This window comes from Lytechinus pictus, chromosome 3 (assembly GCF_037042905.1).
Source record: "Lytechinus pictus isolate F3 Inbred chromosome 3, Lp3.0, whole genome shotgun sequence".
NCBI lineage: Eukaryota > Metazoa > Echinodermata > Echinoidea > Temnopleuroida > Toxopneustidae > Lytechinus > Lytechinus pictus.
In genome coordinates this window covers 65,793,553-65,811,579 of record NC_087247.1, presented here as the reverse complement: position 1 = coordinate 65,811,579, position 18,027 = coordinate 65,793,553, and the positions used below count along the sequence as shown (strand labels likewise).

Below are 18,027 nucleotides of genomic sequence, written 5' to 3'. Positions count from 1 at the left end.
ACCTGAAAATGACCTTTGACCTTACAATGTGACCTCCGACTGCAGCATAACATGCAGGTCCCCCAAGTCCATCTACCATCCAAGTTTGGTTGAAAAGTGACGTACGGTTGCGGAGTTAGGTGTCATAAGAGAGTCTTGCATGTAAACTTTAACGTTGACCTGAAAATGACCTTTGACCTTACCATGTGACCTCCGACTGCAGCATAACATGCAGGTCCCCCAAGTCCATCTACCATCCAAGTTTGGTTGAAAAGCGACTTACGGTTGCAGAGTTAGGTGTCATAAGAGTCTTGCATGTAAACTTTAACGTTGACCTGAAAATGTCCTTTGACCTTACCATGTGACCTCCGACTGCAGCATAACATGCAGGTCCCCCAAGTCCATCTACCATCAAAGTTTGGTTGAAAAGTGACATACGGTTACGGAGTTAGGTGTCATAAGAGATTGCATGTAAACTTTAACGTTGACCTGAAAATGACCTTTGACCTAACCATGTGACCTCCGACTGCAGCATCACATGCAGGTCCCCCAAGTCTATCTACCATCCAAGTTTGGTTGAAAAGTGACTTACGGTTGCAGAGTTAGGTGTCATAAGAGAGTCTTGCATGTAAACTTTAACGTTGACCTGAAAATGACCTTTGACCTTACCATGTGACCTCCGACTGCAGCAAAACATGCAGGTCCCCCAAGTCCATCTACCATCCAAGTTTGGTTGAAAAGCGACTTACGGTTGCAGAGTTAGGTGTCCGAAGAGAGTCTTGCATGTAAACTTTAACGTTGACCTGAAAATGACCTTTGACCTTACCATGTGACCTCCGACTGCAGCATAACATGCAGGTCCCCCAAGTCCATCTACCATCCAAGTTTGGTTGAAAAGCGACTTACGGTTGCAGAGTTAGGTGTCATAAGAGTCTTGCATGTAAACTTTAACGTTGACCTGAAAATGTCCTTTGACCTTACCATGTGACCTCCGACTGCAGCATAACATGCAGGTCCCCCAAGTCCATCTACCATCAAAGTTTGGTTGAAAAGTGACATACGGTTACGGAGTTAGGTGTCATAAGAGATTGCATGTAAACTTTAACGTTGACCTGAAAATGACCTTTGACCTTACAATGTGGCCTCCGACTGCAGCATAACATGCAGGTCCCCCAAGACCATCTACCATCCAAGTTTGGTTGAAAAGTGACGTACGGTTGCGGAGTTAGGTGTCATAAGAGTCTTGCATGTAAACTTTAACGTTGACCTGAAAATGACCTTTGACCTTACAATGTGACCTCCGACTGCAGCATAACATGCAGGTCCCCCAAGTCCATCTACCATCCAAGTTTGGTTGAAAAGTGACGTACGGTTGCGGAGTTAGGTGTCATAAGAGAGTCTTGCATGTAAACTTTAACGTTGACCTGAAAATGACCTTTGACCTTACCATGTGACCTCCGACTGCAGCATAACATGCAGGTCCCCCAAGTCCATCTACCATCCAAGTTTGGTTGAAAAGCGACTTACGGTTGCAGAGTTAGGTGTCATAAGAGTCTTGCATGTAAACTTTAACGTTGACCTGAAAATGTCCTTTGACCTTACCATGTGACCTCCGACTGCAGCATAACATGCAGGTCCCCCAAGTCCATCTACCATCAAAGTTTGGTTGAAAAGTGACATACGGTTACGGAGTTAGGTGTCATAAGAGATTGCATGTAAACTTTAACGTTGACCTGAAAATGACCTTTGACCTTACAATGTGGCCTCCGACTGCAGCATAACATGCAGGTCCCCCAAGACCATCTACCATCCAAGTTTGGTTGAAAAGTGACGTACGGTTGCGGAGTTAGGTGTCATAAGAGTCTTGCATGTAAACTTTAACGTTGACCTGAAAATGACCTTTGACCTTACAATGTGACCTCCGACTGCAGCATAACATGCAGGTCCCCCAAGTCCATCTACCATCCAAGTTTGGTTGAAAAGTGACGTACGGTTGCGGAGTTAGGTGTCATAAGAGAGTCTTGCATGTAAACTTTTACGTTGACCTGAAAATGACCTTTGACCTTACCATGTGACCTCCGACTGCAGCATAACATGCAGGTCCCCCAAGTCCATCTACCATCCAAGTTTGGTTGAAAAGCGACTTACGGTTCTGGAGTTATGTGTCATTAGGTTTGTGACGGATGGACGACATTTGGATCCCTAAGTCTCGCCTTCACCTCTGGTGGTCGAGACAACTAGAGCACATGGATTCCAGGACTTGCTATCATACAACAATGAAGTCTATTCAGTATACCTTTTCAAGGCTAAATGGTATAAATGTGAAAAACCAAAGTAAAATATAATTTACAGAATTGGCACATTGTTTCAAGATACACTGTAGAATGGAAGGAGATACAAAGAAAGGCAGGTGAATCTCTCCAGAGACTGACAAAGGCATTCCAATATTTACTATTAACAATATATATACCGCCACCAAGTTGGTAATTTTAAACATGTAAAATTCTCTCAAAGGAAAAACAGGCTCCTGGGGCCCGTTGCAGCAACTTGATTTCCAACCAATCAACAGCGTGCATTTGGGACTTGTGATTGATTTATTGACTTGCGTTTAAACACATCTATTTCTGCAACGCACCCCAGATCTAAACATTTTGAGAATAATCAAATGGCTCAACTAATTTATTTCCATAGATTTATTTGAGCCCCCATTGAATACAAGATTTTAATTCTATCTTGTTTTAATTTTTGAATTCAACAATTAAATCTATCATCACAAAGTGCAAGAAAAAAATGATTTGACACAATAACATACCACACGTAACTTATCATATTCTTGGTGCTCATAATCCATGTAAAAGAAATAAGGCACTTATTGTTTAAATGTGTATATTCATAGATAACCTTTTTTCATAAATATCTACATTCAGGTTTAGAGTCAAGTGACTAAGAATAAATGATATATACATCAGAAATAATGTTTAACATTTCCTCATAGGTGTACAAAATCAGAATAATGTTAATATGCAAAATAGAAATTTGATCTTACAAAGAACAATATTGGTAATAGTAACACTATAATAAGGTACATTACAAATGCATATTGGTCTTTCAATAAAACAAAGATTACAGATTTCCTGGACATAATAATAATTTAAAGAACAGTCCACCCAATAGTAAGAATGCATTTTTTTTTCGTTGGTCTTTCTGGAATATTTATCTTCTACACTACTCAGTACAAGAAGATTAAATAGATTTTCTCAAGGAGAAATGAGTAGCATTATCTGCATGTCAATAATAATAATTATCTTACAGATGCTAAAAAAGTAATGCATGGCATATTTGAGTTTAATCGTCCATGAAAAAAAGAAAATATCAACTGCAAAATGAATATAATATGAAACTAGAATTGATTTAAACTAAAAACAACACCACACATTGTGTTGGGTACATACCGACTATAATTTACAAGCAACAACACACAAGAGAAGCTTGGGTCAACAAAGATCGAATGAATAATTGGATATTAGCTGTTTCTCACTATCCTAACAATTCAAATTCACGCAATACATTAAACAAATGTTAAAATAAATTGGCATATTCTTGTTAGTGTTGATTGTACTAAGCATTCACTTCATTTAAAGTGTATTATCAAGTTGGACAGTTTCATATTTGGTTAAGCGTTAACCAAAGGAAACTCCAAATACTTATATGCACTTTGAAGGAAAAACAGAACTGAAAAGGCAAAGGAAAATTGCATGATGACACGTGATTTCTACCATTCATTCTGTTCAAATAAAAAATGACAAATAAATTTTCTCAAATATTTAGGAAAATATTAATTTCTATACAGTGTATGTCAGGAGATAATCCTTAATTCATTCCACATAGTAGATATAAGGCAGAGTAGTTTAATTTTCTGTTTAAGAGCAGAAATTTAGATTTCATTTTAAAGAGCCAATAAAAACAAGAAGTAATTACATGTAGTAGTTTTATTATTTTGCCAATTTTCAATTTAGCCATTTTAAATTTTCACATCTAATCTGTTCAAAATTTATCTGTTTTTTGGTCAAACATTTAGAATGCTTGTAAGATTTTTATGCTTCTGCTATTAAGGGCATGCAAGTTTGGGATTTCTTTCATCCATTGTACTTGATCCACATCAGAAATTTAGATTAAACATTAAAAACAAAGAATCATCATATTATAAGCACCCATCACCTGAGCATTGGTCAATAAAATGTAAACATATATTTATACACATTTATACACAACAAGAACTGAGAAAAAATCACACTTTTTAAACATACATGAAATCCTCACATTATGGGGTGTATCAATAAAAAGGAAACAAATTTTCATGATAATTTGTTAGAATGTTAACAATTAATAATCATGAAACGTAATCATTTGAAGTTATGATTATCAGCATTCTTAAGATTTTATTGTAGGACCATGCATCGCCTAACGACATTGTTCTAAATAAAATATATGGCAATATAACGTGTACATGATAAAATGTGTATATGAAGAAAGGAGATAAGATATAAAACCAATGTTTGATCTGAATCAAATACAGAAATTTCAGGAATATTACACTTACTAATTTTCAAAACCCTTTCATCTTCAAAGTCTTTCAGGGCATAAAAATGTAAGTTTTTATGACTCATTGATCATATGATGTAAACTACATTATTAGAGGGTAGTAAAGTAGATTCCAAAGTCATAAAATTGAAATTACATAATCAAGCTCACTGTTAAATAATCCTGAAATCATGATTTCATTGACTGATAGCAAATTTGATGAATCAATTTTAAATTTGCTATTGATAACACTCTTTATGACCTGTGAACCTGATGTAAATGCCATGAAGGGCCAGCCTGAGCATGGAAATATAATATATTCAGTACAGAAACAAAAATAATTGCCTAATTCCCTGACTTTTTCCCTCTGACAATGTAGATGAGTGCCTTGCTGACAAAAAATATATGTCATTGGAACAACTTGAAACTCTACTTTTCTTCAATGAAAAGACACGAGTTGGAAACACTAAACCATGATGCTTTCACAAAGAATGGTAACAGCCTATAAGTCATTATGAGAGTTTCTATTATTCATAAAAATTTGCAGCATTTAAATACCCTTTACATGATAAAGAAATATGGCAGCATATTAAATAAACATCAATACATGTCTCAGCTCTGCACAATAATTATTTAAAAGACAAGTCCACCCAACAAAAAGTCAATTTGAATAAAAGGAGAAAATCAAACAAGCATAACACTGAAAGTTTCATCAAAATCGGATGTAAAATAAGGGAGTTAGAACATTTTATCAAAGTTCACAAAATAGTTACAGGTATATGCACATCCTGGTCCTTATGCAAATGAGCAGACTGATTACATCACCTACTCTCTATTTCTTTTGTATTTCATTATATGAAATATGAAATATTCTAATTTTCTCCTCATTGTCAGTGAAACAAAATTTTATTCCTCCCTGAACATATGGAATTACCATTATTTTAACAGTTTATGGTGAAGTCAAGTTGGTCTTTATTGTCACATCTGTAAAGATTAAAATATTGTATAATTCAAACAATAAAAAAAAGAAATATGTCACTGAGATGTGCATATAACTGTTTTGTGAAAAAATAAGCAACACTTAAAAATGTCATAATTTTATATCCGATTTTGACGAAATTTTCAGCGTTATGCTTGTTTGATTTTTCAAATCAACAGTTTTCTGGGGGTGGACTTGACCCTTAAGATCCAATTAAAGGGGAAAGTTCATCCTGACAATAAGTTGGTTTAAATAAAAGCAGAAAAAAATTGAAAATATTAGTGAAGGTTTGATGAAAATCTGTAGAAAAATACGAGTTCTGAATTCATAAAGTTTTGTTTTTGTGACATCACTGATGAGCAGCTCCGACATATGTTGTGATATGAAAATTTTTAAAATTATATTTTCTAAAAAAAAATTGAAGGTTATATATTTGTGCAGTGGATGTATCAAACACATCAAACACAACAAGAAACTGATCCACAGTGTGCTGCACTCAACCCAGGTGAGGTAAATGGGTACCGGTAGGAAGTAATTCCTTAAAAAGCTGTGTGCGCTATGAACGCCTAGCTTAGCCGGGTAATATAGGAGCGCCTTGAGCACCTAACAAGGTGGATATGTGCGCAATATAAATAACCTATATTATTATTCTTATTATCATTTCATTCCCCTTCTACAAGAATTTTTTTTTTATTGAATTGAATTTATTAAAATTCACATTACCGGTACATGATATATGTGGGAGCTGCTCTCATATATGGCATCATATATTCAAAACTTTTGAAATTCATATCTCCCTTCAGTATTCTTTGATGGATAATCATCAAACCTCCACCAATATTTTTGCTATAATGTTTGAACTTATTGTCAGGATGCACAACCCCATTTAAAGTGAGTATTCAAAAGTTCAGGTTTTCAGGTACAAGTATTAACTTATGCTACAAATGTCCCTTCATTTTAACAAAATACATACTAAACTCCATTTTATGATTTGGACTATGAAGTCCCAAAGGCTGTGAATGACAGATGATATGGTTCATATACATGTATGACCTACTATCTCAAAAACTCACAATAAAGTTGAACTTTTCTGTAAGATGGTCACCTAGGCTTTAAAAACATTGAAAAGGGATTTGTATGTAACTTTTCCTCTGCTTGATGTCAAATCACAATTCATAATAAGCATACTTGTATATCACCTTAACCTAAAAAATACACAAATATAATGGTTGCATGTGATTTATAAAACTTATTAATAGTCTTTCGGTTAGAATGATCACATTACAGTTTTCAGTATTCTTTCTTAAAGCTACCAACCATAAGAATGTGGATGCACTAACAAGAAGTTCTGAAATATTTCCCTTAATTTAATCTTCTTTAAAAAACTGGTTAAGCTCTTTTATTAGTCTTTATTCATACCAATAAAAGGGATGTTCAAACTTTGGGGGTAATTTAATTTGATGTCTCTTTCTGTAAATTTCAATTATTTTTAGCCCTCTGTTTGTCACTTGGAAATAACAAAATGGGAGGGTCTTGGAGCTTCAATAGCCAAATTATACCTCAAGTTAATCCCTTATTTCTCAGAAGAGCTTCATGGTATTGAACATTCCATTTCTTGTAAAGGTGGTTACAATCAACCAATGGTGATCTTACAGAATCATTACATAATTCCAAAATCACTGTGAAATATTTCTGATAGTTCTCTGTTGCCTTGTTCTTATCTATGACTGAAGGAGAAACTGAAAATTGTACTGTACATGTCCTTATAAGACATGTCTATCGGTATGATAGAGGTCCTGAGGCAGTTTGATGCAAAGGATTATTAAATCTTTTGATCACTGTTCAGTTGAAAAAAAACACACATTTATTGCATTAGTTGGCAATTAAACAGGAAGAGGAAAACAATTACATTCTTTCCCCAAATATATACATATGTGAAAATTGTATATTGAACAGTGACTTGTGCGTAGTTTTACTCATGATTATATAAAAAAGTTGAAAGATCACTTGATTAGCCAGTAGAAGAGAAATGTTCCAAGTACTACATAATGACTAGCATAGCCAAGGTCGGACCACTTCTTAAGTGTGTGTTCCATTGTGTAACCCTACAAAGAAAATAAAGACAGAAACAATGACTTGAGCTCATGAGCTATGTTACTTGCAAATGCTTTTTAAATTTTTGGGCATTTCTTTGTTTTTCAACCCTTTTTATTGATATTGTCAGTGAACGTAAAAGTAAAAGTGAAAATAATGATACCCAATTTGCATATGATATGTATATGAAAACACATTTTTGAGCAATTTGGTTATGCTTTGCACTGACAAACTGCTGCATAATATTCAACGTGTTTACTCAAGGCATCCAAAGTTGGTTTCAAAATTTTAAGACTTGAAGGAAATGAGTCATAAAATCATGACGTGCAAGCTTTTCATGTTACATATTTATCATAAAGAATGTTGAGGCTGATTCAGCTTCCTCCTCAGTGTTATTAGGGTTAAATCATGACATTTCTTAATCGAGGGAAATTTGAAAAGCTAAAGTACATATTCATTTTCAATAAATTCAAATGATTTTAAAATCAGCTATTGTCTTTGAGATTAGTTGACCACAAGGCCTTCAATTAATATAAATGAAAACCAAATTACCTCTTCTTGTATTTCTGCATCTGTATTGAACATAACTCCAAGATATGCTAGATGAAATACAGCCAAGAGGCCAAACATAATATTGATTGTAATCACACATGGATGGGTCTGCTTGGTATGTAGATGTGGCAGGTCATCCAGTGTGAATGAGAGGGAAAAAAGAAAGACAGGGAACAAACTTTAATATTGGCTGCTATACACATTTCTGGATAAATCCCAATTATTCAAGGCACAGTGTTTTTCAAATATAAGTAGAAGACTTGTAACATCTGATAAGATGTTGACATTTATTAACTCATGATGCATCACATAAGACATTAGGGATTTACACTGGTTTTGCTTTGTATTGGGCTGTCAATCCACTCAAAATAGAGATAGATAATCTTCTTTTACATCATTTTTTTAATTACTTATTATGGCAATACAGTCATTTATTGAGTAGATGTAAACCTAACTTCAGATGAGTGCTGTTGGCATAACAATAATGGTGTTTCCATGTAAAATGGTGATTAAAACATGGTACTAGTTAGTCTATTTTGCTTTTTAAAAGCAAAAGAAACCGCTGAGAAACTCACTCATTGCTACGGAAAAAAGGACAGCGACTTTCAATATTGTGTCATTTTGCAACTTTTGAATTTTGATCTTGCCCCACATTTTAAGGCACTGCACCTCCATGTGAACCATAATCATATCATGTAAGGTATCATTTCAAAGAGAATTAAATGATCTATTCATTGGTATCAATCACACATTAATATTCACTAAAACAAGGAGAGATAATCAATCAAAGTCAGATTTCCAAACTTTTTTTTAGTTTACTTACATTCTTATAATAATGTGAGCACTCTTCTCTACATCTCCTTGCCCTAATACAGGCACTGAATATATCAGCCAATTTATGTCTGAATACTGTTAGGGATAAAGAGTATAATAGACATGAAACAGAGAAAGTAGGAAAAGGGAGAAATTAGAAAACAATATACTCCTCATAAACACTTTTCTGACATCCTTCAAATTAACATAAATCTACCTATACAAAAATGAGGGGGGGGGGCAATTTTTCATCATATCTATGAAATTCTTATCATGTGCATGTAACCTATCATAATTTCTAAAACACTTGTAGGTTTGTAGGGAATATAAATCAGTCATGCAGTAAGCTCCAAACAAAGACAAATAAATACACAAAGACTACAGGAAATTCACCCTCTTAAGCATACAGTGTAAATGAAAAATTGGGGTTTCTGGTGCCTGATCACAAATGTATTTTTAATGAACAAGAAATCACCCCTGTAATTTAACATCAACTTCTTCTTGATTTCAGTTATTCAAATTTTCATGTCAAGAATTATGTTTCAAAATCAACTGTTACATAATAAAAGCATAACACACACACACCAAAAAAATCAAAGCTTGTTTTCTTATGTACTTTTCAAATAATTTTATGATGATCATAGAAACACAAATCAGATATATCTCACCATGTTCTGAATATGAATAGAATCCCAGAGAAAGAAGAACAGCAGCTAATTGAAAGTTAAGACCCTGAAATAACCACACAAAAAAATTATACAAAAAATACAAGTATCACAATGCATGACGCAAACAATCTCAAAACTCATACACTGCCCTCTAATATGGTTTCAAAGCTTCTTCACAAATTATTCAGTTACCAATAATCATCTATTACAGGAACAGAAAATAAATGCAACAGATTTTGCTTTTCATGTTTATTAATAAACAATTCGTTTCTATTTATAGAATACTTTCATATGAAACTAACATATCAGTGATGACATGCAAATACTAGATACAGAAGACAACTAGTATTTTTACACTAGTACGTAAATTGTATGTAATAGCCATTCATGAGATAAACATAATCAACTTACATGAAGGATTGAGCTGACAGCATATGTCAGAAGTACTGCAATAAAGTTGCCAAAGTTTCGACTCGTTTTGAAAACATCTACAGATTTAAAAAAAAACGAGAAAATCACAATAAACCATTATAATTTATGAATTACATGAATATATCTTACTTGAAACAATACTTCCTCACTCCAATAGAATATAATTAAAACTTGAATCATCACCTGCACACAGTTTAAATCTATGCCTCTGCTTTGGCAGGATTAAGGATATATTACACACCTAACTTATAAAATTTTTATAAAATGAATTCTATGACTTTTGACCTTAGAACTCATATTACCTAAAATCATTGATATAACAAAGCTGGATAGAGCTCATTGTATTCTACAGCACACAATACCTGAAAACCATGGAAATGGGGCAATACTAACACTAAAGAAACAACATGCACATACACATGCAAGAGAAAAACATGTGATACTTTGTGCGCACTTGACCTTGTGGAGTAGTACTTTAAAAAAATGTGTTGTAACTCTATCCAGCTTTTTTATATCAATGCCTAAAATCAAATCAGATCATCCTCACTCAAATTAGGCACACAAAAACCAAGTAAAAATTGATCCCTTAAAGAGGGAGGGAGAGAGATGAAGAAGCAACTAAAAGGGGGAAATATGAAGGAGTATAAAACTTCTGAATTTGCTACAAATGATGCTTTCAAATCAAATTCTTTTAAGAATGATATTATATTAGGAGTTCAGTGACAAGGGGCTTCTTTTGATGTTTTTGCTAATACCAATATTGCTGTTGTCATTACTCTTTCATTTTTAAAAAATCATTTAAGCAAATCTGGGGCCTGTTACAACTATTGCCATTATGGCAAATACCATAGTAACCTTGATTGTGATTCACTGATGAGTAATGTTATAGCAGTTGCCATAATGGCAAAGTTACATAATGGCAAAGTATTTAAAAAATTGTAATGCTTTATGAAACAGGTCACTGGAAAAGCTCACTTGTTCAGTGTTACAAAGAATCAAGAATTTTATTTTATTAAAATGATTCATTACTGTTTAAATGATTACAATTTTTATCACTTTTATCTAATCATCTAAATGGAATGTAATAAGCTTTATAGGATGAACAAAATAGTAATTAAGAGATTGAATATTGTCCTCTTTACTCATATTTAATCCAAAATCCAGCTTTGGAGGTTAAGAATAGACATTCTCTTAAACTGTCCCGATCACACATTGATAATGACAAAAAGTATATATAAAATGAACTCACAATTTTTCAGCCAATAATGCATGGGTAGGTTCCAGTTAGTTACCACCTCGACAAGTGATCTTGGAATCTCTATATGAAGGGGCTTAGCCACCGAGAACTCCCTAGGAATATAAATTAAATATAACACAACATAACTTGTAGAACAATGGGCAGAAGTATAGTAGACCTATAAGTAAGGCAACTTTTCTATTGGGCACATTTTTATATTACAGCATATATGGGGAAAAGATGGGAAAAAAAGGGACAATGAGAGGGTATTGAGTCCAATGAATAGGGCATCCAAGGCCATAGCCTTGATTACATTCAAGCCTTAGTATGACATGCATAAAACCAAAGACTGAAATGTAACCATCGTACTACATCATTATTCAGATATCATTCTGTAATACAAATGGAGATCTATGTTTTTTTTTTTACAAGATTAAGGTGATTAATACCCCCGCCATACGCCATTACCATAGCAACAGTTTCCAACACATGGACAAAATATGTCTTGGCTATTTTTACCCCAAGACCAATGTGTGAGCTACATGTAACTATCATGATTGGTCAAAAACTGATGGAGGAGTTCAAACCGCAAGATTTTTGCCAAAGTTTTGAAATATACAATGTTGTTACCATGACAAACGATTTCCGACATATGGAAATATATTTCCTGCAAATCTTTACCTCAAGATCAATGTGCGAGCCAAATTTCATGACAATTTTACCTAATTTGGGGCATATATGTTTGTTACCATGGCAACACGATTTCCGACACACAAAATATGTATCTCGCACATTTTTACCTTGAAACCAATGTGTGAGCCAAATTTCATGAGAATTGGTTGAAAATTGATGAAGTAATTCAAACCGCAAGATTTTCACTATATAATGTCGTTACCACGGCAAAATGATTTCTGACACACAAAATATATGTCTTGCACATTTTACCTCAAGACCAATGTGTGTGCCAAATTTCATGAGAATCGTTAAAGACAAAGGAAGTAGTTCAAACTGAAAGATTTTTACCATATTTTGCCATAATATATCCTTACCATGGCAACATAATTTTTGACACATGCGAAAAATGTGTCTTGCACATCTTTACCCCAACACCAATGCATGCTCCAAGTTTCATGAGAATTGGCTTTAAACTGAGTAAGTAGTTTGATGCCCAATATTTGCAATGGACCGACCGGCCGCCTGACGGTGAACTGGGTATATAAACCATCAGATTTTAGGATTTCATTCATGTATAAAGTAGAATAACAAAGGAAAATTAATTCCAGTTAGAATTACACCAATGACTTTCATTCTCTCCCCACCTCTATGTATATCTCCTTCTCTCTGTTTCTCTACGGGAAAATTGTATTTTCTGTATCTGTATTGGGTAGGCTTTCTTCTTTTTCTATTTAGGCCAAATTTTATTTTCATTAAAAAAAAAAACCACACACAAAAAAAAATTAATAGGGTTCTCCAAGTTACGTGGGTCATTTAAAAACATTTTGGGGGCAAACTGCCTTTAGCCAACATTTATTACATGAAATTACATGTTTTAAGTCTTGCAAACAATGTACAACATAATACTAACCAGCTGGTATTTCCATCACTATCTTTTACTGCACCATATCCAGCTAGTACACTAGATGCAGTAGATAGATAACTCACAAAGTAATGACTATATCGAAATGAAGCAGCATCACTGTATGCCATCAACCACCTACATATAAAATTTAAAATAAAATAGAATTTATCACTACATGTTCAAACAGACTTTAATATTAAAGTCGAGCAATATTAATAATATAAAAAGTAATAAAAATGTGCATTCATACTGATGACATATAAGGGGTATAACTGTTTGATATCCTTAAAAAAATCAATGATTTGATAGTTGCTGAACCAATCATCCTTTTTCTTGACAAGGGGGCATTTGCTATAATATACTTCCTAGTCATTGAATCTATTTTGAATTTTAAAAAGTCTCATACAGTAGTTATCAAGAGCAATTATAAACATGAGCATATACTATCTTCAGCAGGAAAACTATTGGATCGGCTATTGCACATACCTTGCTTTGTAGCTGGCAAATAGAACAGGTGTTACACACACTGAAAGCAGAAGGCACAGAATAGCTAATAATGCATTGGTAATAACATGGACAAACCACTGTAGATTCTGGAAGTGAGGAGAGAAAGAAAAAAGGAAAAGAATGAAATATGGCAATTTAATTTATCTTCTATGACACAAGTCTTATTCAAAGGTAAAAAATATTGCAGAACTAAATATACATGATTTGAAATAGTTGAATCATGACTTACAATCAGTCAATATAAAAACTCACAAAGTTTTTTTTAACTTATTTAAAAAGAAATCAATTTTAATAACAAGATACATATTCTTTTGTCAAACGGCTGAGCAAATTTTATTAATGATTCTACATGTAAATGATGGTAAGGTCAGCACTAATTTAGCACACCCAGAATCTTGTTTACATTAAACTTTTATACTTGCAAACAATTTAAAAGTTTAGAAACATAAATACATCGGCTACAGATGTCCGCTACAGATAATGTTTAGTGTGATATAAGTCTTACCAGCTGGTGTGGTTGTAGCATTGCCATGTAGTTGCTAAAGCTCACCCATGGACCAAAGATACATGTTCCAACACAGAAAGTATAGCCAAAGTATTCAAAGATATCAGGCAGACTGGACAATATCCCTTGGTCTAGATCAAAGCCTACTGAAATCACTTTCATTAATAAAATCATCTGTGCACCTGTATAAACAAAGAAAGCCATCATAATCCACATTGAATGCAAAGGAAAAATGGGACCGTTTTACGCACACCCAAATGCACGCATAGAAGAATAATTTTTAGAAAAAATGCAAAAATGCAATTCTACATGGCAAGACTGGACATTGAAACAAACTATTTTCTCTTTTTCTTTCATTTATCATTTTATTCAAAAGCTAATAATCCAAGGCTATGACTATGAGGGGCAATGCAGTGGATGCCCTGCTTTAAAAAATAAGAAAATCAATGGATACATGTATGATCATTTACTATCAAATTAAATAATGACAAAATATCAATTTTCCAGTTTTTTTTAATATTTTTTTTAATTATTTTTTTTACCTGAGATCACTATTCACTTTGATCCAATTACCTGAAATTTACTCACATTAGATTAATTTTTTCAAATAAGAAAATGCATTTATTTGATAGTAAAAACCTAACTTCACTGACCTCAAATTACCTTTGATCTTGACTTAGAAACATATTTTTTGTTTGTTGAAAATAATTTGTGATATTTAATATTCATCTCACAAAAGGATTATATGAATTGATTAAATACTTTTACAATAATGAACAAATATCAATTTTTATCAAAGTATGATTTCAAATGACCTTTGACCTTGAACAAGTGATCAAACATTATACTCATGTAATTGGAGGTACCGGACAACCAATGCATCAAAGTGTAACAGAGTAAAGACTTAAAATTTTGTTACAAATCTTTTACTTTAATCTTTGTTTAAAATACCAGTGTTTGACCCCAAAAGAAATTTGGCCTCGGCTTAGTGACGTGAGATTACTTTCATCCTTCAGCAAGAAATTGATCCACATTGTGCTGCACTCAACCCAGGTTTAATGTAAATGGATAGCTAACAGGAATTTATTCCTTGAAATGCAGCTGCTCAGCTTAATAAGGCAGTTGAATTAGGCTGTATTACTGTAGAGTGCTTAGAGACTTCTGATTAACAAAGTTTTAAGTGCTACATAAGCAAGGATCATTTTTGTTATCATTATTATTTATTTGCTGATAATTGATAATTATTATATGTAATTTTTTTTTAATTGGCAAAACCTAAACATCACCCCTTTGTCCATGTTTCATGAAATTAGGTCCTTCTACTTTCAAAGTGAAAATGACATTTCATAAATTTAACCTTGGTAAAGACTTGATGTTCACATCATCACTGCTGCTGCTATCAGAATATTGGCAAATATGTATCACTGCTACTAATTGCAGGTGAGATAGTGAACATCATGAATATGACACAACTGGACATCATCAATACCAACATCTTAGATCTGCACAGTTTACATTAACTTCATATAAAGCCACTTTTTTACCATGAGAAAACATGTTTATGATCAACTTACTATAAATCTTAGGGTAACATTGGTCTTCACCCAGTAACTTCAACGTACCTTACAATAAGGTAGCCACTAATAGTAAAGCTATCATTTATGGCAAGTTTTGTGTACAAGGTCCTAGAATTCAATTGAATTTTACTTAATCATTTAAATAGTACCGGTAAACCATACCAGTTAGATCGTGTAATGATATTGATAATGATTCTCACACTAAACTTACCTCTAACTTTATGCCAACTTACAGGATCCGCTACAAACAACTCCCTGAAGTTAAACGATACAATATTACAAATATGCATAAAAATAATCAATAATTATTAATTGCAGTGACAGAAATATTTAACATACCAATTCAACATTCCTCCCTATTTTATCAAATGGGGAGCACGTACAGTCAGTCAATCATCCAGAATTTAAATCCGGTTTAGTGCCCAACTTAAGGGGGTGGTCGGATTCACCTTGCAGTCAGAAAGATCCCACCAGTATACTATATTTGGAGCATCCTCCTACCTCAACCCAACCCTCCTACTCTCCACCACCACTTGCTTCTTCCATGTCCTCTCTTGTCACCCCTTCCTCTAACCAGCCACCGAAAACTCAAGTACCCTTTTCAAAACATGATCAAAACCCTCTTCAATACATGTCCATACCAACATACTCTGCTCGCCCTTGCCATCTGATCCATCATCTCCTCTAAACCCAACATCTGCATCAATACCTCAGTCTTCTTCATTTCCATCAGCTTCACACCACACATTGTTCTCACCTATGCTCTCTCAGTCCTTCTCTAAATCCCCATTTAGTGTCCACTCAAACACAATTTTTCACTCCAATACAATATTGCCAATCTCACTTTACTCCTACAAACCAATCCTTTATTTTATAAGAAAACCTTTTCCCCATATAAAAACTCTTTGCATTCCCTAAATTTCACCCATCCAAATCTCACCCTCACTGTCACAGCCATCTGTCAAGATTTCCTCTCTGATATAGATTCTTCCTGTCCTATACATATAACTTATTTAAACTATTTTATTCTGTTTTTTATACTAAGTAGCCCCATCAACTGTTGCTTATAAAGATAATGAATCAATTTTTGTGTATATATTACTTACAATGAAATGACGGTAATGATGCATAAAATGGCTAAGATAGGTCCTTTCTGTTTGACATCAATGCGAATAAGGGCATACAGCAGGATATAACCAAGTAGAGCAAGACAGATAATGTATGCAGCATCCACCTGGAATGTTATCCACATCAGATACAGACCAGAACATGCACACACCATGTGAAGAAAATTTATGGAAATTTCTGAGTTTGGTAAGATGAAAAAAAAAAAAAAAAAAAAAAAATTGGGAGCATTGAAATAAACACATACATGCCCATGAAGAGTAAACATGACAATGAGGAACATTAAATAAAACACAAAAAACATGCAAGATACATTTTTTTTCAACTGTGCCATATGATTTGTGGAATTAAATGATCACCAAAGTCTACTAATATGGTATTAGAGTCCATGCATAAAAAGAGATAGAGAAAAATCTTGCTTTTACAGCCCTACATGCTTTATTTCATCTAAACAACAATTACTATTGCTTTGAGGTCTATTTAATCTTCTTGAAAATTTTTGACATAGAATTTTAGTTTTTTGTACATTAATAAAATGACAAAAAGAGGCTTCATCTGTCATGATTATTATAAAATATTTACTGAATTCAACCACTCTGAAAAGTCTAAGCTCTACAAAGACAAATTGTAACTGATTAGTTATAACATTACATGTTATCAGACTATACAAATTTACTTAAAATCAAAGATCTGTGATAAAGTCAAAGAACTAACCTAGTACAGCAGACACTCTCAAGCTTACACAAAGTAGAAAGAGAGGGAGCATAAGGTGAATTCCTTGCAATGCAACAGACATTGAACAATCTTTGATATGCTGAATGTGAGAGAAATCTGATTCTGCTCCCATATCAGATCCCGGAGCATAATCATACATTTGGTTGTTATCCATCATGTACTGTTGAATGAGTTGATAGAGTGCCTCATCAGGAAGATCACGAAGTTGTTCAGGGTCGATTCCCATTGCTTCCAGATCTTCTAAGGATGGAAGATAATCTTCCATCATCATGTCACCATAGTCTTCATAGTCCTGCCAGTCACCTTCCATTCTGTTCTATCTGGGTTTGGAAAATATAAAAATTGCAATACATTTTTTCAAAAAGTCACCACTCTTTCAAAATATATCCCAAAAATCATGAATAAAAACCCACAAACTTATTTATTTCAAAGTTCCATATTACTGAACATGTACACGTATTTCATACTTTGTTGTTGAGATAAATGTGATCTGGTTCAGTTTTACAAACTCAAAATAGGTTTTGGAGCTAGGGAAAGCAATCCAAATTGTGCTTCCAACACCATGGCTCGACATTAGCGGTGGCCCGGGGCCACCAGAAATTCACCTCGGGCAACCATTATTGAAAAAATGTTAAGTTTTGGTGGCCCGAATCGGGCAACCAAT

The 18,027-nt window shown here is 33.7% G+C and overlaps 1 protein-coding gene across 1 annotated transcript; it reads right to left on the bottom strand.

Annotated features, from left to right (window-relative positions):
* Positions 1 to 3,183: 3,183 nt before the first annotated feature.
* On the bottom strand, positions 3,184 to 17,703 carry LOC129256802 (protein-serine O-palmitoleoyltransferase porcupine-like). Its single transcript, XM_054894985.2, has 12 exons — positions 17,343 to 17,703; positions 16,610 to 16,808; positions 15,715 to 15,758; positions 13,927 to 14,108; positions 13,401 to 13,507; positions 12,921 to 13,049; positions 11,348 to 11,448; positions 10,078 to 10,154; positions 9,667 to 9,730; positions 9,009 to 9,094; positions 8,186 to 8,293; positions 3,184 to 7,644 (listed from the first exon to the last, which is right to left on the bottom strand). Exons 1-12 carry the CDS (start codon positions 17,671 to 17,673, stop codon positions 7,543 to 7,545), a joined length of 1,530 nt encoding a protein of 509 aa, XP_054750960.2. The 5' UTR covers positions 17,674 to 17,703; the 3' UTR covers positions 3,184 to 7,542.
* Between the last annotated feature and the right edge of the window lie 324 nt (positions 17,704 to 18,027).

Coding starts and splice junctions, on each gene's coding strand:
- LOC129256802 (XM_054894985.2), bottom strand. CDS start 17,673: ATGGAAGGTGACTGGCAGGACTATGAAGACTATGGTGACATGATGATG. Junction 14,109..15,714: donor AAGTTGGCATAAAGTTAGAG/GTAAGTTTAGTG, acceptor TTGTTTATACAG/GTGCACAGATGATTTTATTA. Junction 13,050..13,400: donor TTTGCCAGCTACAAAGCAAG/GTATGTGCAATA, acceptor TTTTATATGTAG/GTGGTTGATGGCATACAGTG.